Source organism: Vipera berus (genome assembly GCF_964194415.1).
Source record: "Vipera berus genome assembly, chromosome: W".
NCBI lineage: Eukaryota > Metazoa > Chordata > Lepidosauria > Squamata > Viperidae > Vipera > Vipera berus.
Window position 1 is genome coordinate 54,997,083 of NC_138210.1, and position 23,126 is coordinate 55,020,208.

General features: G+C 45.5%; 1 protein-coding gene across 2 annotated transcripts; it reads left to right on the forward strand.

Moving 5' to 3' along the window:
• Positions 1-899: 899 nt before the first annotated feature.
• Positions 900-22,709, forward strand: LOC308676694 (cdc42 effector protein 4-like). 2 transcript variants are annotated; one of them, XM_081342687.1, is made up of 3 exons: positions 900-954; positions 12,195-12,591; positions 21,153-22,709. In XM_081342687.1, the coding sequence occupies exon 3, from the start codon at positions 21,153-21,155 to the stop codon at positions 21,840-21,842; it is 690 nt and encodes a 229-aa protein (XP_081198813.1). In that variant the 5' UTR covers positions 900-954; positions 12,195-12,591; the 3' UTR covers positions 21,843-22,709. The 2 variants fall into 2 exon arrangements, with proteins under 2 accessions (XP_081198813.1, XP_081198814.1); XM_081342688.1 differs by lacking the exon at positions 900-954 and adding an exon at positions 11,921-12,060.
• Positions 22,710-23,126: the final 417 nt, after the last annotated feature.

Genomic DNA, 23,126 nt, shown 5'->3' on the forward strand with positions numbered 1-23,126 from the left:
CGGGATCCTTCCTCTCCCGCCCGCTTGCTCTCTGCATTCACACGCGCTGGAAAGAGGCAGACGGGACCACGCTTTTATTGCGCGTGCATAGAACAAGCGTGCTCTACTCTGTTCGTGCGAAGCTGCCTCCTCCTCCTCCTCCTCCTCTCGTTCAGTCCTTCAGTCGCCCGGCGCCTGCTAGCCACCCGACTCTCGCCCGCCCTTCTCTTGCAGAAAAGCGTGTCTCGCCCGTGGAGGCGATCAGACAGACGGCAACCTTCCCGTCTGGAGGGCGCCAGGTTGGGAAAGGCCGTCCTTTCCATACCTTCCAGCGTCTTTCTCCTCCGCTCTCCAGTATTCCAACAATCCTCCTGTTTTTTCCTCTTCCCCCACCCACCCACCCGCTTTTACCCCCTTCCATCTGGAACGAATTATTCTCCCTGGGAAAGAAACTTTCAGGAAATTCCATCCTCGGGCTGGGTAAACCTTGGGATGGGCGGGAAGGGGGGGCGGGGATAGAGCGAGAGTCCCTTTCTCAGCAATGCGCTTTCTCTTCTGCCTCTTCCTCCTCCTCCTCCTCCTCCTCCTCTTCCTCCTTTCCACGATCTACACATTCTTACTCTGGGTCTCCTGGAAAAGCGTTTCTCTCCCCGCAGCCCCCTTTCCGTTTCGCCAACCGTTGGGGTTGGTTCGATCGCCTCGGGCGCTTCCAATTACTCGCCCAAATCTCGGCCTGGCCGGGAGTGGAGAGGGGTGGGGGGGGGGATGGAGAAGAAGTGGGGTGGGGTGGGGGTGGCCCTGCTCCTTTAAGAAAAAAGACAGCTAGGGCAAAGCCCCGGGAAAGTGGGCGTGGCTTGCGAGACACCCCCCCCTCCCTTTTAACTGCTGGCTTGCCGGAGCTGCCTGCTTGGAAAGGCGGTCAAGCGGATCAGAGAGGCTGGGAGTGACGCTCCAGGTAAAGAGAGCGCGTCGCCGGTAGAAAAGACCGGGATTACTTGCTCCGGTTTGGGGCGGTGGGGGTGGGTGGGGGGGGGGAGGAAGGAAAAGGGAATGATAAGAAAGCCGAGCAAGAGGTCAAGGAAATATCCTGGGCTGGGTAAAAGAAATGAGCCTTCCGGAGACCTCGCCAGATTTAACGGGATTCTTGGTTGGGTTCGTTGGGGGGGTTTAGTGGATTAGCAGCAACAAGGTTGGGATCGCTCCAAGGTGATTGCGGATTGGGGGGGGGGGGGAGCAGCGGCACAGCCCGAAGGATCCCAGCGCGGACTAGTGGATCGCAACCGAACAAAAGGCAGCCCGGGGCGGAAAGGGAGTGGAGCTTTAAGCAGCGAGTTCCAGCGGGTAACTGAGAAATCGTGGTGGGTTTTTTTTCCCCTTTTTTTTCCCTGGGAAAAGGCGTAGCTTTGCAAGAATCCCTGGGCTTTGCCGCTTTGGCGGTGTCCCCCTCGGAGAGAGAGAGAGAGGTGAGGTCCAAGTGGGGTGGGGTGGGGTGGGGTGGGTTCGCGGTGGAGAAACGGGGAGTCTAAATACCGCGGGAGGATGAACCGGGAGCCACCGGGGGTTGAGCAATGCAAACGCCAGGCGATGAAATCGAGAATCAATCCCAAAGGAGTGACAGAAGGCTTGTACAAGAAAGGCGAAACAAAAGAGTGGAGGGTGTAAAACTGCAGGGGCGCCAGAGCCTTTCACCCACCCACCCCCCGCGCCCCGTCTCTTTGGGCTCGTTCGCCACCAGCCCCCCCCCCCCTTTCCTTGGACCTTCCAAAGGTGTGATAGCTCGAATCGCCTTTCTTCTCCATGATCTTCTGGGTAAAGGACGATGGGAGCTGTAGTCCCTCTAGGCTCGAGGTCGTTTGGGTTAAGAAGCGAGGACGGAGGTGTTTGGGAAGATCTTGCCCCTGGTGCAAAGCTTCTGCTTCCACACACACACCCCAAGAACTTGAACACTGTACCATATTGGGGCGTTATTTCCAGTGGCATTGGGTTGGGTGTGGGGGGGGGGGGCAGGACTGAGAGGAAGCATTGGAAAAATTAAGCTGGGGAAAAAAAATATACGGCATTAGGGCTCAGAGTATTTGGGAACCAGGGGCTGTTTTATTAGAGGGCGGGGAAGTATATTTCTGCATTTAGAGACCAGAAACTCAGGGCAGCTCGGCCGCTGGGCTTATGTGATTATTGGGGTGCAGAATTCCGGATTTTCCAGTGAACTTTAGTAACAATATGGTACCCTTGAGCTGCACAAAGCAAGGCTAGCCTCTGTCCCCAGGTAAAATCTGCCCACTTTGGGCTGAGGTCTCTATACCCAGCCACACCTTTAAAGATCACATGGTAGGAAGGCATGTTTGAAGCATGTTCCTGATCTCTAGTCTAGGGCAGTGGGAGGGGGGCAGGGCACCATGGATCTCCCGCTTGTTACATAAATTGGGTTCTTTTATTGAACGGCACCATGTGATTCATTTACCACCACCCCTTCTTGCATATAAGGGATTGATTTTTTTTCCTTCCCCCTGCTCTGTTTTAATGCTGCTGCCTGTTAGGTCACTTTCACATGAAAATTGGCTTAGCCACGTTAGGCATACTGGTCTTGCTTTGTGGCTTCTATTTTTGCCCTAACCTGACCTACCTCACCGGGTTGTTGTGGGAAAAAGCGGAAGGAAGAAGCACTGCGTAACTCACCTTGAGCTCCTGAAGGGAAGGTGGAATATAAGTTTGATATATAAATAAATATTAAGACTCTTGCTGGATTGTTACGGTTAGGCCAGGGGTAGGCCATCTCGGCTCTTTTATGACTCATGGACTTCAACTCCCAGAATTCCTGAGTCAGTTATGCTGACTCAGGAATTCTGGGAATTGAAGTCCATGAGTCATAAAAGAGCCCAGGTTGTCAACCCCTGGGTTAGGCCAACCGCTTTCAGCCGCCAGAACTGTCAGAGGCCCGAGGAAGTCCATAGATAGAATCAGCCACAGTGGCAACAATTTCTCAGCAGAATCTGAACTTGAAGAGCTACTTCTCTTGTATAGGAAGATTCTATTTAAACTACAGCTCGTCCTCAACTTACAGCCACAACTGAGGCCAAAATTTCTGTTGCTACGTTTTGCCCCATTTTATGATCTTGCTTGCCACAGTGAAGCGACTCTCCTCGTTTGTTAAGTTAGTCACATGGTTGTTAAGCGAATCTGGCTTCCCCTTTGACTTTGCTTGTCAGAAGGTTGCAAAAGGGGATCACGCTCAACTGTCATAAATACATGCCAGTTGCCAAGCATCTGGATTTTGATCATGTGACCATGGAATGTTGCAAAGGTCGTAAGTGTGGAAACGATCATAAGTCACTTTTTAGTGCTGCTGTGATTTCAGTCGGTCACCAAACAAATGGCTGTATGTTGAGGAAGACCTGTATTCTAATAATCTGTGGTTTATAGGCAGTCCTCAGGTTACGACTATTAATTTAGTAACCGTTTAAAGTTACAACAGCATTGAAAAAAGGGACGATCGGTCCTCACTGTTGTGACCGTTGCAGCATCCCCACAGTCATGTGATCAGAATTTGGGCACCTGGCATGTATTTAGGATGGTTGCAGTGTCCTGGTATCATGTGATTGCTATTTGCAACTATTGCAGCTGGTGTCTGATGAGCAAAGCTCATGGAGACCTGTTGGATTTGCTTAACGGCGTGATTCATTTAACAACTGCGGTGATTTGGCATGACTCATTTAACAACCACCTGCCTTAGCAATGGACATTCTATATATTTTTTGATAAAGTTTTGTTAATTTTTTAACAGAATTCAATAGTAATCATTCAACAAAATGTGTTGTCTGAGTATCTTATTCACTAATACAAATTAAATTCCTAATCCCTAACTCTTTTCTCTAACGATGGATAAAATAGGTCCCAAGTTTGAAAATATTCTGTTTCTTCCTTTTCTTTCAACCTTAAAGTAAGCCTGTCCATTTCCACACAGTCTAGTATTTTTTAAAAATTATTTCTTCTTCTGGTGGTGTTTCTTCATTCTTCCAGTATTTTTCTTCCAGTATTTACATGTTATCACATGTAAAATCAAATATGTACTTTGCTTATCAAGTTTTTCTGGCATTATATCTAGTAAAAAAAAATCAGGTTTATAGTCTATGTGTTTCTCTAACATTTTTTCTAACCAAGCGTGAACTTTTGTCCAATATCTCCTTGCTTTAACGCATGTCCACCACATACAATAAGTACCTGGCTTATGCTTACATTTCCAGCATTTCTCTGACATATTTTTAAACATTTTTGCTAATCTTGTTGGTGGCAAGTGCCATCTGTAAAACATTTTGTGTAGGTTTTCTTGATAGGCTCCTATAAAGCAATGGACATTCTAGTGCCAATTGTGATTGTAAGTCGAGGACTATCGGTATATCTCAATGTGTAGCACATCCTGTGCTGTCCTCTTGGCCAACACTAGCATAGTCGTCTTATGTTTTTGGTTGGAGTAATTGGGACCAAGTGAAATTGAGTTCTCAAGAGTAACATGGCGAAATAGGCCATGTAGTTTGCTGCTCATAAAAGGCCATCTCAGGGCAGGCTTTGTAAACTGCACGGAGTGTGGAGCTGAATTTCAATATACTGACTGCTCCACCAGATTCTTGCCCTGGCTTACTACCAATGTCATTCATAGGCAGAACGTTTCAGGAGAAAATCTTTAGCTAACCCAAATTCAGCCTTTAGCTTTTAATTAGAGATGTCAAACCACTTTCAGAAAAGTGTTGCTGTTTAGTACCCTAGCAGGGAAAAAGAAACAAGACATTAACCTTTGGCACAAACCAAGAGCAATAAACAAAATTTGAAAACCTTTACTTGCCGCAGCAAAGGGTTTCTGTAGTGTAGGATGGATAGCACCTTAAAAATAATGCTGGCTGGGATCTTGGTGGATTAACTGGTTGCCTAGACGAAAAACTCCTCGGTTCTTTATCCTCAGTTCAGTCCAAAATGATCCAATCCCAGGACCTATTGGATGAAATTCTGTACCTGGTCTTGTAATATTGCTGTTGTATTTTTTTTTACACAATCAGTTCGGTTTGTGAACATCCAATACAATATCTGTGATCTCTTCTGTGTGTATAGATGGAAACCAGATGGCCCATAACTTTCCTGCATATCTACAAGGGCAGGTACAGGGAAGTCCTCGACTTATAATAGTTCTTTTAATGACTGTTCAAAGTTACAGTGACACTTATGACCATTTTCCCGCACTTAAAACCATTGCAGCATCCCTATGGTCACGTGATCCAAATACAGATGCTTGACGCCTGACTCATATTTATGACTCACACGTATGACAGCTGCGGTGTCCTGGTGTGAGGGGATCCCCTTTTGCAAACTTCTGACAAGCAAAGTCAATGGGGGAAGCCAGATTCATTGAACAGCCGTGTTATTAACTTAACAACTGCAGTGATCCACTTAACAACTGTGACAAGAAAGGTGGTAAAATGGGGCAAATTTAGTTAACAAATGCCTCCTTTAGCAACGTAAGTGTTGGGCTCCGTTATGGTCATACGGCGAGGACTTCCTGTGGAGTTCCTGTTAATTTTGGATTCCTATTATCCCATGTTTGCAACTGCAGCTGATAAGCTCATTATGACCGTGCACCCCAAAATGAACTTAGGATGATTCTGTTTTATACATTTGGTGAGTAGGAAAATGGCTATTTTGGCAAATAAATCAAAGCTACAGCCTGTCTTTCACTTAGAACCATTACTTTAGTGACCATCTGAAGTTGCAGTAGTAGTGAAAAAAAGTGCCTTACAACTGGTCATTGCACTTACAACCATTAGAGCAGAGTTCCCTAACATTTCTGGCTTTGTCGACTGGCCGGGGGGCTGCCATCAAGCATGCATGCGTGGCTCCATTTACACAAGCGGTGTGAATGCGCACCTGCCGCTCACTTAAATGGAGTGTGCGCCCGCTGGCTCCTGCAACTGAAGATGCGCATGGCCCAGTTACAATCCCCTCACGGCCCACAGGTTGGGGGCCCCTGCATTAGACTAGAGCAGTGGTGGCAAACCTATGGCACGGGTGCCAGAGGCGGCACTCAGAGCCCTCTCTGTGGGCACGCACGCCATTGCCCCAGACCCGCCTCCCCCCACGGCCCCTTCCTCACCAGCAGCCCCCCCTCGGAGGAGAGTTGCCCCCAAGCGCAGTCCGTGTGGAGCAGCACAGCCAAGGACATGGCAGCCGAGCAGCGGGGACAAGACTTCGCCCTCATACGCATCGCACGCAGTTGATGCTGCAGGGCGCGGGCAGAGGGCGCGGCTGCCATGGTACTGCTGGGCCACGTGGGTGATCTGCGGTGGGCCATGGAGGCAGTGGGTGGCTCCACAGGCAGGTGGGCAGTTTTTGGGCACTCGGTCTCTAAAAGGTTCGCTATCACTGGTCTAGAGCATCCTCACAGTGACGTGATCAAAATTCAAGCACTTGGCAACACGCAAGTATTTATGACATTGCAGCATCCTGGGGGCATATAATTGCCATTTGTGACTGTCCCAGCAGGCTTCCAACAAGCAAAGTCAATAAAGAAGCCATATTTGCTTAATGACTATGTGATTCACTTAACAACTGCAGTGATTAGCTTGACAACCATTGGGGAAAAAAGGTCTAAAATCAGGCCCAACTCGTTTAATAACCGCTTTGCTTAGCCACAGAAATCCTGGTCCCAATTGTGATCATAAGTTGAGGACTACCTATGCATTCAGCTTCTGCGTCTGCAAAGACAATTTAATTACAGGCTTTGCTTTTTTTTTACTCAAAAGTAACATCTTGGTAAGATGTCAGTGAAGTGGTCCTGAATTTCCACCCACCAGACTTAGTTCCTTTTCCAAAGAATGTAGGGCTCCTGTGGTCCACCAGGAGACCAAATTTGACGCCACGATTTATGGACAAAGCTTTGAAACCTTTGTCTTACTGGCCTATGCCTGGTACCTCATTACCACAGCCTTGTCCAACATGGTACTCTCTAGACCAGCAGTCCTCAAACTCTCTGGCTCTGTGGACCGGCAGTGGAGGGGGAGGGGAGGGGATGGTTTTGCACGTGCACCACTGCTTCGCAAATGGAGCTTTGTGTGCTAGTCTGCCGTTTGCACAGACTGCTTCCCAATGGGCCACAGACTGGGGGTTGGGGATCCCTACTCTAGACCTCAATATGTATCACCCAGGCTTGCTACAAGGGATTTGTAGTTCCGCAATCTGGAATGGTCCAGACTGGGAAAGCCTATTCAATTTTACTCTTAATTAAAGCAGGAGTGTCCAACATTGGCAACTTTAAGAACTCCCAGAATTCCCCAGCAGCCTTGGCTGGCTGGGGAATTCTGGAGTTGAAGTCCACAGGTCTTAATAATTGCATCTCTGTGTAGGTAAACCTTTCATATGACAGCAGAAGCAAAACTCAGATTCTGATAAGTAGTAATACGCAGTGGAACAAATCCCATTGGTTTATGAAGAGAGAACCACAGGGGATTTTTAATATACTGTCGAACAAAGATTTCATTTCTCGTTTGGGGTGGATCAGCTGTTCTTAACTGACATAGGCAACCTGGAAGTATCTGGGTCTTTTGGCTTGTATTTTCTCAATACCTGACTGTTGGTTGGACAAAGATGATGGATCTCAAACTCCAGAACATCTCAAGGACACCAATTTGTTAGTGTCTAAAGGGCATAAAAAAGTAGATAAAAAAGTAGAAACAGCTTTCCAATTAAATAAACCATTAGTCATATGGTTGATCTCCTATAGTTAAATCAATATTCTATTTTTCTCACTCTCCCCCAAAGGTCCCATATTTTGCTTATTTTTAAATAGGTTTGCATATATTCCATGATAGCTGCTTTTGCTCTTCACTTGAGAATCGTTTCACATTTTTAATATGATACACTGCTACTGTCATGCGTGGATGAGACAACTCCTAATTCTTTCTTTAGTCTAATCAGAATAATACAGGAGTCTAAGACAATAGCTGATGCATTTAACCTGAATTGTGTTTCTTGAGCCAAATTTACTTCCAGGAGGCTGAGTTAAGGACCATCACTGTATGGTTGTATGAGACCATAATCGAGGAGTGTGGGGCAACCTGAAGCTTAGTTAGGGTCTCTGAACCACAGTTCCCAGCATCCCTTGCTGCACAGGTGATGCTCACTATGATTTGAACTGATGCTTTGCCAATCTCTGTATGCTTTCTTGATGGCTTTTTAAAAAGACTGTTGAGATTGTGTGACAAGGTACTCTCACAGAAAGACAGTTTTCTTGCTCACTAAATAGGAATCATCCTAACTGAGAGCCAGTTTGGTTTAGTCCAGAGATGGGCAACATGGCAGCTTTATGACCTGGGGACTTCAACTCCCAGAATTCTTGAGCCAACCATGCTAAGGTGAGACTCGAACTTATGGTCTTGCTCTTTCTAGCTTGGTGCCTTAATCACTACACCAGGGGTGGACCTGTGGACTTCAACTTCCAGAATTCTTGAGCTAGCCACGCTGCTCAGGAATTCTGGGAGTTGAACTCCACAGGCCATGAAGGCGCCATAGTTGCCCACCCCTGGTCTAGTGATTAAGGCACCAGTCTAGAAAGTGTGATACCATGAGTTCAAGTCTCACCTTAGCTTCATCGCACCTCACAGGTTGTTGTTGTGAGGAAAATAGGAGGAGAAAGGTGTGTTGGATTTGTTCATTTGCCTTGAGTTATTTGTAAAAATAATAAAGGTGGGATATTAATAAATCAAAATCAGATTCAAGGCATGGTTAATCCTGACATTTTCCCTAAAGAGAAATAGTTTTAATTCGTTTTCCTTACTAACTTTCCCAATATCTCAGTTTTTCTCCCTTCTTTTTTGAGCAGGTAGGGCATTTCAAAATAACCAACTGGGGTTTCAACGTTTTAATTCTCTGCAGAGATATTTGAGGCCCAAGGCCTTCTCGTTAAGAAAGTTGATGTTAAAAACAGAACACTTGCCCTACCGCAATGCCGTTTCTTTTAAAATGAAAGGAAACTCAAGCTAGGCAGGCCTCAAAGGTGCCATAGGCGATATATTCCATTAGGCTAACCATAGTTGTTGTTTTTTTTTATCATAGATTTGCCTCTTCCAAACTGCATGATGGTATCCATTTTTATAGGGCTAATAAAACAGGGAAAAAGTTACAATTTAGACATGCAATAAAATGGGAAGGATTGAGATGAAGTATGCCAGTTCAGATGACCGGTGGGTTTAAAGTGCCCCCTTCGGCTTGCAAGAGCTTCTTAAATGACACCAAGTTGAGCATGCAGAAATGAAGACCCTGCTCAACACTCTTCTCTGGGGGGGAAAATGCTATAAGTCAGGGGTCCTCAACCTTGGGAACTTGAAGACTTGTGGACGTCAACTCTCAGAATTCTGAGAGTTGACGTCCACAAGTCTTAAAGCTGCCAAGGTTGAGGATTCCTGCTAGAAGTAAATGAAGACCAAGAAAAGATGCTGAGATGGGGGAGGGATGTGGTGGAAGGGGGCTACAGAGACCCATAGCTGTCTCTTGCTCACCCTTTGATCTCTTTACCCATTTCTTGTTTTGTCCATTCTGAAATATAAGCTTTGAACCTGATGTTCACAGAGATAAAAAGTCCTCAGCTCTGAGATTTATGGCTATTTGCACTAACCTCTTTCACCCCTGTGTTCCACACACCAGCCCAGATCTGTCTTCCCATTTTTTTTTAAAAAAAGAAAAATATAACTGATCTTCAGGGCAATCACTCTTCCCCTCTTGAGCCATTCATCTTTCAGTTTTTTTTCCTTGCCTTAATTTCACCCTCTTTCTATCTCCAACAGTACATCAATCCATTGAAATGCAAGGACAGTGGGCCCAATATGTTTTTCAACCCTGATTTGACCCAATTGCTCAATATAAAAAAAAACCCCAACAACAGACAGGGATATCCTGAAATCCAGGCTGATTCAAGAACCCTTTCCCTCATTCCTCTTGTGTTACTCTTTTATAACAAAGGAATCATTTATCTGTGGGTCTCTTCACCCACTCTCCAAAGGAGAAAATGAGCTTCTTAAGTCAGAGGCAAAATACCAATGGCAGAAAATGTTGTATCAGGATTTTATTTCTGCTCTGGTCAATTCAAGGATTACTTCAGGCAAGGAGGAAAGGTGTCTTCAAACATGTGCAGAGTACACTGTATTATATAGTAACTGCTGTTGCCATAAACCACGTATCTGTTTGTTTGGTTTCTTAATCTTTCTACTAAAAGTAAAAATTCAAACAGCTAATGATGATATTATAAGAAAGCTATAGTTAAAAACCTGGATAAAAGCAATCTATTAAACCACTCTGGTTTTCTTGCTGCTGTAGATCTGTATTTATGAAGAGTTTCACATAGAAAGTTTATTACTGATAACTATTTCCCTCTGATTACTCACCATTATTGGGTTCTTTAAAATGCATATGAGATGCTAAAAAAGCATGAATTATGTTTTATACTGATCAACAGACTGTGTCTGCTTGGCAAAACAGGTTTTAAACCAGGATATGTTCTAAATGCTGATCTATACAACATCTCACGTACTGTGATTAATGTGTTTATTGCATTCTATTGGAATGGTGCTTTAAATGTTGCTCTTTGTCTCTGTGATTTATGTATAAATATGTGCACATGTACATGAATACTGCATTTTTCTTTTTTTAAAAAGCCAGACTTGAAGCTTCTGTTACTTTAAACACTTCAGAAGATATTCTTAAATTAAGAAATATTTGAAATATAAATTGTCTTTAGAAGGGGGGTTGTCAAAATTGCTGCTGTTGCCACCACACCCAAAAACTGAAATTATCTGTGAAAGATGTAGAATGATGTAGCACAATGCAAATTTTTGTGCAGTCGTACTGTATCTTCAGAACCAGTTCTAAGGACTAGAAAGTTAAGGAGGGGGACACAAAGTGGAGATACGTTGTGTGTTTTGTATGTTTCAGTTGTAGAGGACTAGGGAGCTTGACTCTTATCTTTAAGGGTATGTCCCCTCAGCCAGCCACTTCTTAAATTTCTAACTGTGTTAGTGGTTCTATATTGCTGATCTCCTTCAAGGATGTAACTCTACAGGTAAATCCTTGACATACAGCCATTTGTTTAGCAACCATTCAAAGTTACATCATAAAAAAGTGACTTAGGTCTTCATGCCAATCAAAATTTGGGTGTTTGACAACCGGCATGTATTTAAAATAGTTTCAGCATCCTACCTTTTGTTTTTCAGTAATATTTTTCACTAACATTTTTGTTTTATCTTTATTTCAAAATTATTTTATTTAGCCCCTCAAAATATTTCTTTTTCCAATCTTATTGGTATTGTTGAAAACAAAAACAACAAATGTGGTAATATATTCATTTTGATTATTGCAAATAGCCAAAATAATGATAAATGGAGATATGACTGAAAAGACTAACATTATGAAGGGAACAAGGCAGGGTTGCCCTTTATCCCCATTATTGTTTGTATTGACACTAGAGATACTAACTAGAACTATAAGACAGAATAAGGATATAAAAGGTATGAAAGTTAAGAGAGAAGAATATAAGCTACAAGCTTTCGCAGATGATTTAGTATTTATCTTGGAGGAGCTTAACAACCATGGCAAAAAGATTGCAAAATTGGGTGTGATTCACTTAACAACTGCTTTTATTTAGAATGGAAATTCTGCTCCCAATTGTGGTCGTAAGTCAAGGACTGCCCGTACTTCAAAGGAAGGCAGTTCTAATCCTCTTTCCATGGGGCCGATCCTTTTTTTCTTCCCATACAACTGCAAAAGTGAAGGTGAAGGTGTGAGGCTAGCTCAGCCATCCTTGTCTAACTAGTCTCTCTCTGTGTGTGTTTGTGTGTGTGTGTGTCAGTCACACAGGCCAGGGCGTCAGTTCACTTGCCACTTCACTTTTGAAGCCTCACAATTACAGAGGCTCCTTTCAGATCCCTGCGTTTTTTGCTACTCGTCCTTAGTTGTGTTTCCAAATATGCCAACCAAACTCCAGAATTCAGGAATGTGCTGAACTTTATACAAAATTGGAGATTGTTTTTTTTTCTTTCCTCTAATGTGTGGGTATGTGTTTAAATTTACTGCCCAGGGATAATATTTGTCTTGGCTTCTGGCTCCTAGTTTTCCTCTTACATATCCTCTGTGGCGCAGTTTGGATTTTTCTTGGTGCTTCTGACATTATTTTCTTTCTTCTTCAGGTATAAATAAATAACCTTCTGGGCCGCCACCCAAGAGGGGGTGGAGTGAAAGCCGGTGAAGAAGAAGGGAAAGAAAGAGAGAGCAGGAAAGGTGGACAAATGAAAGGAGGAAAAAAGGAAATTTTACGGGGATTTCTGAGAACTTGAAGCCAACTTCCCGGACGTTGCTGGACAAAAGTGGAACAGGATCCAACTCCGAACGCTGGGAGGATATTGAGTGGTTGTTTTTCTTTTTTTTCTTTTTTCTTTTTTGTGGGTTGCTTTGGCACTGCCCCTTGGCGGAGGCAGCGGATTGGGGCGACTACAAAAGCAGGAAGAGAGTCGGGGACGTTCCTCTGAGTCACTTGAGCTGTGGGAAAAAGGCAGTTGCAGCGCTTTTTTTTTTAAGCAAAGGTGAGTTTGCTAGACTTAATGCCGCTTTTCTCTCCCCCCACCCCCTTTATCTTTCGGCACCTGGGCGCTCTGACTGGGCCGTCAGAGAAAGAGATGTGTTGAATCATCTGACATTTCTCCTGGCTGCAGGGAATCGGGGTTGCGGCCAGGGTGAGGAGGGGTTGTGGTGGTGGTGGTGGTGGTGGTGGCTGCGACTGTAGGTTTTGCTGTAGTAAAAGAAGCCAGCCCAGGAATTGGGGCTCATTAAGTCCCCCCCCTTCTATGGAGTGAGATTTAACACGGCCAGCTGATTGGGCTGGAAACCGAGGTGCCGCTTCTATAGCAGAGGATTGTAGTGTCAAAAGGAGATACAGGATTCCCGGAGAGCCGAAAAAGAAAGCAAAAGTATGTGTCTCATTTTACCTGGGGAATGGCTAACCTAGCCAGGTGGCCAGCAGAAGCATGGGGAAAGGACGATCTCTTTGGATAGCCTTCTTCTCTAAAGGGGGGGGGGGGAATGCAGGGTGTGAGCTGACTTAATCTCGCACAAGGATTAAAAGGAAACTTGGGGGGGGTAGCACAAAGTCTTGTCGGTGTGTGTGTGTCTGGAGGGGAAGGAATAAGTGAGTGGTCATAAATCAAACCGCAGCCAGGTTGAAAGCAAGATGCAGAGGGGGGGCATATGTGGCTAGGTCAAATCACACAGAGAGAGAGAGAGAGAGAGAGAGAGAGAGATCTGCCTGGGTGTCTTGGGATATTTCTCCTGGCATCTCAAAACTTCCAACGCAACCACCTTCCAGCTCCCCCTTACCCACTGTTTTGAGGTTCTCCTCTTGCAGAGCCTAGTTCTCGGAGAACTCCTGCTACAAAATGTCCTCTTTTTCCTTCTAGATCAGGGGTGTCAAACTCAATTTCATAGAGGGCCACATCAGCATTGTGGTTGTCCTCAGGGGGTCGGGTGGGTATGGCCTGGGTGGGCGTGGCTAGAGTGCGTATGGCCTACTGGGTGGGCGTGGCCAGCTCTACATCGTTGTCATCAAGGGTGCCTATGGGGGCCTGGGCGGGAGTGGGACAGATCTGAGGGTCTCTGGCAGGAGGAGGGTCTCTGGGCCAGGGCCAAGGCAGTGGGGGCCGTTCCCTCACTGTTTCCAGGTTGGCTTCGCAGGCCACATGAAACCACTTCGCGGGCCGGATCCGGCCCCTGTGCCTTGTGTTTGACATGTCTGTTCTAGATCCTTTGTTCTGGGGTTCCCTAGATTTTTCCCCTGGTCCACCAACCCTTCCCTTGAATTACCAATTCTATTTTTTTTTTGGCCCAATAGTCCATTAGATCTCCTTTTTTTTCCTGTAGGACCCCAGGATACCTGTTTCTAACTCATTCTCCACCTCCTACTTGCTAGTTCTAGTCCCTTTCCTAGATAAATCCATAATATGGGCCCCTTTCTCCACACAGATGTAGTTTCTCCGCTCCACCAGAGCTAGGCAATTCCACCAGATCCCACCCCTGTCCAGTGCCCAACTGTTTCCTTTAATCCCAGCTGTACACAAGCATTTCCAAAGAGTTTGTGTCGATGTTTTTTGAAGGAAATTTCGTCATTGTCCTCTGGGGCTAGTAACCATATCTGTCATCCACAGACAGAGAGGGGAAGGATGGAAGGAAAAGGAATAGATATATTTTCCCGAGAGACTTTTTAGAATTAGCCTGCTTGGCACCATGCCAAGATCATGTCAGATCCAGTGGTTCTGATTTTCACCTGTTCCCCGTCTTACGTTTTTGCATGCCCTCCTGATGTGTTTTTGTGGTAGACAGCCAACGTGCCATTCCTGAAGGCTGGGATTCTGCTGAAAAGCATTTTTTTTAAAAAAAAACAAAAAACAAAACAAAACCCCACACCAAATGAAAGTGAGCCTTGGTGGAGCAGTGGGCTAATGCCTCCTTAAGTAACACCAGCTGCCTGCAATTAGTGCAGGTTCGAGTCCCACCAGGCTCAAGGTTGACTCAGCCTTCCATCCTTCCGAGGTAGGTAAAATGAGGACCCAGATTGTTGGGGGCAATAAGCTGACTTTGTAATAATGCTGCTTGGGGGGGGGGGGGGCGAAAGCCCTAATAAGCAGGCATATACATAGAATGAAGGCTATTGCTAAGCACATTGATTTGTGCTTAGATTGTAAGCCGCCCTGAGTCTTCGGAGAAGGGCGGGATATAAATGGGATTAAAAATAAAAAAAAAAAAGTGTCTCATCCAGAAGCTGCACAAACCGTCTCTGCAGGCAGCCCTCAAGTTGGGAGCTTCAAGCAAAAAGTCTTGATGGAAAAAATAGACTTATTTGATAAAAAGCTTATTTGATCAGACGAGTAGCTTAGGACAGGGTTTGACAGCTTGAAAATATGTGGACTTCAACTCCCAGAATTCCCCAGCCACCTAGCATAATTCCCCAACCAGATTGTCCTAAGCCAGAAACACTGGTTTAAGGGTCTGTGGAGACCCTCAGTCCTCCAGGTCATGGTTTGTCCCAAAGGTGCTTTTTTTCAAGAGGCAACTGGACTTCCTTTGTTTTTCCTTGAAGAAGTTTCGCTTCTCATCCAAGAAGCTTCCTCAGTTCGGTTCTGAAGAAGTTTCTTGGATGACAAGCAAAACTTCTTCAAGGAAAAACAAAGGAGGATTTAAGGAGGATTCATTTTTTCCTATCGGCCGATAGGTGAGTTACCCTTCCCCCAAACACGTGCATAATTTTTTATTTTATTTATTTATTTTAATTCCATTTATATCCCGCCCTTCTCCGAAGACTCAGGGCGGCTTACAAGCTTAGCAGTAGCCTTCATTCTATGTATATGCCTGCTTATTAGGGCTTTCATACACCCCCCCCCAAGCGGCATTATTACAAAGTCAGCTTAATTGCCCCCAACAATCTGGGTCCTCATTTTACCTACCTCGGAAGGATGGAAGGCTGAGTCAACCTTGAGCCTGGTGGGATGCGAACCTGCACTAATTGCAGGCAGCTGGTGTTACTTAAGGAGGCATTAGCCCACTGCTCCACCAAGGCTTTCCCAGGATAGTTCCTTCACCCCACCCCATCGTCCCAACGCTAGGGCATTTCCCATAGAAACCAGTGAATTCATTTTCATTTTTAAAAAGCAAGAAGCCTTCCTTATCCCTCGGGATATTCCGGTTTAAACTTCACCTGAGAAGAGACACACCTGCCTGTCTTTCCTCCCTCCTGTCTCTTTGCTCCTTCCGTTCCTAAGCTTCAGCAGGCTTAAGCTCATCGTAAAGTGGGCAGTTATGCCACTTTGTGGCCCGTTATCTCCAAAAGAAGAGTCAAGGACTCCGGCTTTAAAAGGATTGCATTTAAGAGCCTGCCTCCAAATAGGAGTCCTCGTGGGATACGTTGTCCCTGTGCCTCACGTTTCAGGCAGAAATCAAAGCAAGCTTGGATCTCTTCCTTGGCTTGCCTAGGAAACTACTTAACAGTCCTGTCAGAGTCCTCCACTTATGACCAGGATTGGGACCAGAATTTCCATTGCTAAGCAAGGTGGTTGTAGGATGAGGCACACCTGATTTTACGCCCCCCCCTTTTTTTTGCCACGACTGTTAAGTGAATTGTAGCCCTTCTTAAGTGAATCACGTCATTCAGCGAATCCTGCCCCCCCCCCCGCCCCTCCATTCACTTTGCTCATCGGAAGCCAGGTTGGGAAGGTTACAAATGACCATCGCACGATCCCAGGATTCTGCAACCGTTGTAAATGCCTGCCAGTTGCCAAGCACCCAACTTTTGATCGTGTGACTGCAACGGTTGTAAACCCGAGGACTGATCGTCAGATGCTTTTTCCAGTGCCGTTGTGATTTCAAACGGTTGCTAAAAAAATGGTTGTAAGTCGAGGACTGCCTGTAATGGCTGGATTATTCCAGTGTAGAAGAACTCTTTAATATGTTCTCATGGTTGGGCTACTGTAATGTGCTGAAAGGTGGGGCTGCCCTTGAAGTGGATCTGGAAGCTTCAGCTGCTGCAAAATGTTTCAGCTGTTACGGGCTGTTGCAGGTAGTCCTCGACTTATAACGGTTCATTCAGTGACCGTTTAAGGTTACAACAGAGCTGAAAATTTTTTGACTTATGACCATTTTTCACTCTTATGACTGTAGCAGCATCCCCATGACCACATCATCCAAATCTAGACGCTTGGCAACTGGTTCATATGTAGGACAGTTCATATGTATCCTGGGATCACGTGATCCACCTTCAGACGAGCAAAGTCCAGGGCAAAGCTGGATTCGCTTAATGCCCGTCAGTAATTTAACAAGTGCAATGATTCACTTAACAGCTGGGGCAAGAAAGGTTGTTAAATGCGACAAAACTCACTTAACAAATGTCTCACTTAGCAACAGAAACTTTGGGCTCAGCTGTCGTCATGCAGAGCACTGCAACTTTTTTGTCTTTCTGGAACACATGTTGCACCTCCTGTTCTGTTCTGTGAGCTGCATTGGTTTCCAGTTTGTTTCTGGGTCCAATTCAAGGGGACAGTTTTGCCCTTTAAAACCCTACAGGGCATGGGACCAGATTGTCTGAGGGACTGCCTTTCCCCAATTACATCTGCCTGTCCCACCAGACCCAGGAGAGAGGATATGGATCCCATCGGTTACAACAGAGGTTCGGAGGCGTGCTTTTGTGTGCTGCCTGCATCTCAGCTTTGATTGTTTGTGCGGACCAGTTGCTGGCATGCTGTATGTTGGGGAACCCCTGGGCTAGAGAGCTGTATTTGGTGGGTCCTAAGCAGCGGGCCTTTTCTTTGGGGGTGCCCTCTTTATGGAGTAGCCTTTCCCCTGAAAGTGAGGTTGGCCTCATCCTTTTTGTCTTTCCCTAAGGCAACAAAATCTTGTTGTGCCATCAGGCCTGGGGACCCCAAAGGACTGGGGAAATGAATATTGTCCATGAAACTAGAGTCCTGTTTCAAGGACTTTGCAAAGAGAGATGGTGGGTGGCAGAAAGAAAGAGTAGCACGGCATGAATCAAGGAAGATGGGAGGATGATGGTTCTTGTGGAAAGGTTGACGAGGTCTTTTCATTTAGGCCCGTGGTGGCGAACCTATGGTACACGTGCCACAGGTGGCACACAGACCCCTCTCTGTGGGCACATGCGCCGTCGCCCCAGTCCTAGGCCTTTAGCTGGCTTTTATAAAACCTTTTTGCTTTCGGCCTCCGCCCCTGTGTGCAAAAAAAAAAAGGTTCAATCAATCAATTTCAACTTCTCCCCGAAAAAAAAAAAAGATCACGCAAAGTTGGAATTGATTGATTGAACTTTTTAGTCCCACCGCAGCCACGCCCAGCCAATGGGCCACGCCCACCCGGCACCCGACGATACGTAAGTGGGTTTTGGGTTGCAGTTTGGGCACTCGGTCTCTAAAAGGTTTGCCATCACTGATTTAGGCCATGAAATGCTGGCTGGGGAATTCTGGGAACTACATATCTTAGGCAGTTTTCACATCACTACTGGCTGTGACACACAGGTCTTCAGCCTGTCCACCCTTTGGGTTTAGCTGCAAAAAGTTCTTTAAAGCAGTTGCATCTTTTGTGCAACTGCCCTCCGTAGCTGCATTGCAATCTTGAGCAAAAATGTTGGTGGTTTTGGATAGGTCAGATGTTTGTGTCCCTGCATGTTTTGAAATAACTTTATGGAACTGAATCCAGAGAACTGGCTTTATTTCTACCAAACTGCTACTAGCACCCACTAACAGGTAGTTCTATTTGGTAGGATAGTCAGAAGCATTGTTGGGCTGATGTAATGCCAACACCCCCCCTTATACGTGTTTCATGGCGTTGCTCTTGCGTGTGAAAGGGGAGAAGCTTGCGGGGTAATGCTGAATTCTGCCCTGGTCATTTTGGATCTCATGGACACCTAGAGCATGCTCCTAAAGAGATTCCCCATGAGGAAATGACATCCTTGAAGGGGGAGGTCCCTCTCACTAGCTCTGGACACTGTTGGGCTATTTTCCCTTGGGTGCTTCTAATATTTTCCAGTAAAAAAGGAATACAGTCAAAAAGGAAATATGACCCCCCGGGACATTGTAACCGTTATCAATATGGGCCACTTGCCAAGAGTCTGAATTTTGATCACGTGACCGTGGGGATGCTGCAAAGATTGTAAGTGTGAAAAACAGTCATAAGTGACCTTTTTTTTAGAGCTATTGTAACTTCGAACGGCCACTAAATGAACTGTTGTAAGTTGAGGAGTACTTGTAATGCCCTTTATTCCTCTTCCCTTCTCAACCACAAAGGAAATGGCTCCCATCCATGCATCCATCCATCCGTCCGTCCGTCCATCTTCTGCCAACTCCTGAAATTGCTATCAGCATAAAAAGGGGTTCATAATCAAGTGGGAGATCTTTTTCCTGGATTCCAAGGAAAGGGAACAGTGAAGCTCAGGAGACAAGGCAAAGGAATCAGGACTTCTGAGGGTTTTTTTTCCCCCTGACTCCTGATACCTAGGCTGGGTTTATTTACCACCCACAGCTGAGTCAACTCTTAGGCCGTTTTCCACGCCTGTCAGCACTTTCTCATCTCAGGAGGGAAGGAGAAGCCTTGGTTGACTCTCCCCTCCTCTGCCTCCCTCTTCTACACTTGTCCAGACAATGTCTCCCTTCCACCCCCAGTGCAGCTCCATTGTTCCCATTCAACATGAATCATCTCTATTAGATCATCACACCTCCAACAAGAACATTGCAATGTAGGGCAGGTACAAGGAGAGACAAGAAACGCCAGCGTCTGTAGGCCTGGTCCACCTGGTGTTTGTTTGTGTGTGTGTGTGTGTGTGTGTGTAGGGGCAGCGATGCCATGAGGGCAATACTTGGGGGCAAACATCCAAAACTTTGAAGGAGGGAGATCTTCCTTGCAACCCGACTTTCTGCCTTTGAGTGCATGGGAGGAAAAATCTTTCCCACTTTAACAGCCACTTCCTTCCACGCCTCAAATTCCATACCAAAGTGCCCCATATTTCTGATTTGATTACCAAGAGTGTCCACCACATTGTATTGAAAGAAACTCCCCGTTTCTTAGATAATGCGTCCATTCCAGTTACCCGTGGATAGATCTAGTTTGGATTCCTACAACAAGCTACACCATTGCAGCTTAAATGTGCTGAGTGAACCTATTTGGGCTTCCTAACCATGGGTTAATGTGTTAAAACTGGGCAATTGTGGGTTGTTTAATCAATCACAATTAAGTAAATAATGTCTTAGTGTCTTGTGCCAATTCAAGCATAGATCCTCTAGAAGATCTGTGACATCTTGAATATGTTATCTTCTGCTATGAAGACAGCTAATTTCTGCTCCTGTCGCAGAAGTAACCAAAGATATTTTAGTTTGGTCTTTTCCTCTCGGGCGTCCTTAACATCATCTTCTGTCCTCTATCCTTGAGTTTTCCAGAGCAGCCTAAGTGTTCCTCAATCAACGAACTGGTTGGACAAGTTATAAGGGGGTGGCCAGTAGGTAGAAAAATATCCTAAGCTGGGTCAGAAGGGAGCAATGCTCCTGCAACTCTTTCATTTATCCCAGGCTCTGCCTGCCACAAAATCGAAACTCTTTGACCCCTCAGACTGAAAGGAAGGCAAGGCCAGATCAGCTCCATGAAAACTCTTGCGTCAGCCTTGTGAGTTTTAGCAGGTTTTATGTGAATTCGGTAGAATGAGCAAAAATCAAGAGAGAACCTTGGTCTAAGGAATTTTTCCCCCCTTTTGTCTATTCTATCTCAGAGGAGCTCAAACACGATAGCTTCATGGTCACCATAATCAGCACCATGGAAGAAAATAAATCCAGACAGGGTAAACTGTCTTTGAAAACTGTCTTCTGGAAATTATTATTCTTTCATATCATTGGTTCCTGGGCTAAATCTCCTAGATTAAAGCTACAACAGTCTCTTAGCTGCCTCCAAGTTGAACAAATTTATCACGGCAGAAGATTTCGTGATGAGTCACGTGCCCAAAGTGTTAGCTGCGTTGCAGATAAACTCAAGAATTGGAGGGACAGTAAGTGTGAGGTCAAGGAAACTGCAAAATTTGGGAAGACAAGGACTGCTACAGTGGAGGGCTGTCGCAAATTAAAGGCAAACATCCTGCCATTGGTAAAGTAATTACTGTACGGTGTGATTAAGAATGGATTAAGTTCAGTTAGGGCAAAAATGACAGGCTTAATTCAGTGGGAGTTGATTGGGAGCCGCCCAGAATTGGCTTTAAGGTAGGCGGCTATATAAATGTTTTAAACCAATAAACAAACAAGTAAATAACTCATGCTTTGGTTTCATGCTTCGGCTATATAAATGTTTCTAAATAAATAAATAGCTCGCGCTTTGGTTTCGTGCTCCGGTCTCCCAACTTGCAATGGGATGTGGAATCTTTTATTTGTCCTCGGCATAGCACTTTGTTCTCGTGGGCCTCACAAAAGGTGAGACCTAGGCTGTGCATGGGGGTCGGTGGGGGATTGTGTGGCAGAATTTGTGATTCTGATCTGGGGTTTTTTTTAGGAAAGTCATTTAACCTGGAGGCTGTGCTGGTTCCAGTGGGAATGCTTTGGATCCTAATGTTATGTCTCTCTTTTCAGATGCCCATCCTCAAGCAGTCCCCCGTTTCTCATTCCAAAAAGAGGCCCCGTCTGGATCGAGCCATGATTAGCGCCCCTTTGGGGGACTTTCGACATACGATGCACATTGGCCGTGGGGGCGATGCTTTTGGAGATACATCATTCCTCAGCAACCATGGGGGCACCAAGACCAATGGGTTGCCTCACGATGTAGCAGTGTCTCCTGGGTCTCTTGGTTCTCCTGGAGATGTTTCTGGTTGCTTTGAACTGCTCTCCCCTCCTGGGAGTGGGAATGGAGTAGTCCAGAGTCCAGCAACATCAACCCCTGATGGCAGCTTTGTGGTACTGCAGAGCCCAGAGAAGACTGATTGGAAGCCCCCTAATGGAGAAGGTTGGGACCTGCAACAGAAGTTCTCCCTGGAGAGTTCCACACTGGACCACGCTGAATCCCTTCTCTCTTTCCAGCTGGACTTGGGGCCTTCCATCTTGGAGGATGTGCTGGGAGTGATGGATAAAGACTGGGACAATATTAAAGGGCAGGATCAGGATGCACTGAGGGATGAGAGCTCAAGCCCACTGGGATGCTCCAAGCAGGAGGACGAAAAAGAAGAGGAAGAAGAGGAGGAGGAGGAGGAGGAAGAAGAAGAGGAGGAGGAGGAGGGACAGGGCTACAGTTTTGAAGATGAACAAGATGAAGAGATTGGGTTATAGGAGGAGGAACATCTTGGTTTTGCTCTTTCTTTTCCCCACCTTAAGATTTCGGCCAGCCCGCTCTTGCAGAGTTTTCCAGCCTCTGCTACAGTAGTCAGTAGCTGGCAGCCCTTTGGCCAAATATGGCCAGCAAATGACTATTAGCTAATCCACCAATTTATCCCTGCCTCCTCCCCTAGAGAAGACTTTTTACCTTCAGATTTCTTATTGTGGGGTTCAGACAGGAAAACGGCAATCAGAATCCTATGGCACATTCCATGATGCTACTTCTGAAAAATAAGTTCCAGAAGGTGCTTAATAATAATCCTTGTTCTTTCCCCACTTCTTGTATCCCTTCCAAGGCCTGAGACAGTGCAACTTCTCTGCACTGGAAAAACATGTCTTGGCTTTCAGCCCCTCTCTCTATCTGGAATCAAAGTGACATACCACTGAGCCTGTTACGAAACTCTCTGTCCATCATCTGCTCTTATGTTTATCATTTTTTACTGAACTGTCTTAAATTCCAGCTCTCTAACCCATGGTTGGCTTCCCTCTATGAACGTGGAATCTGTTTTGAAGAAAAGGTCACCTGAGAGAACAGACTGAGAGAATATGAGGACACAGACTTAACCTAGAGGCACATGGTTGAAAGTACAGAGTAAGAGAGAATGATACGATTTTGGAAACTCTTTGTCTAATAATCTCCAACTATGTAGCCACTCTCTTCTACCGACACAGAGGCTATTGGGACATTCAAAGGTATGAAGCCTTCTTCTGCCCACCGGTCTCTTCTCAATGGAAGAACACAACCTAGCTCAATATAGCCTCCATTTCAGAATTCGTTCAGGTTTTTTTTTCTTCTCTTAAACCTGTGGATCTGTATATCCAAGCAGTTGTGGGACGTCTTCTTAAGAGATGATCTTGTGTTAAGACAAGGACATGATTAGAGGGAAGACGGAAGAGCTTCACCACATTTTCTCGAAGTCAATGAAAAGGAATTGGCAGGAAGAATGAAGAAAAGATGTTGGGTTCCTTGAGTGGGCTGCAATTAGCCACATACCTTGCGGCCTCTGACGAGGGACAGAATTTTCTGCCAGTGGCCCACCTCACCGTTTTCTTTTTTCTTTTTGCACCCTGTATAAAAGAAGCATCTGTTTTTGTCAATCCAGTCATGTACAAAAAAGGACAACGTTTTCAACTGATATAGTAGCTGGAACAATTCCATGTTATTTTTCTCTCTCTTTTGGCTAGTCACTTTTAAAATGGATTTATTTATGAAGGACAAAACTTGGAGTGCTCGTGTGG

Coding starts and splice junctions, on each gene's coding strand:
- LOC308676694 (XM_081342687.1), top strand. CDS start 21,153: ATGCCCATCCTCAAGCAGTCCCCCGTTTCTCATTCCAAAAAGAGGCCC.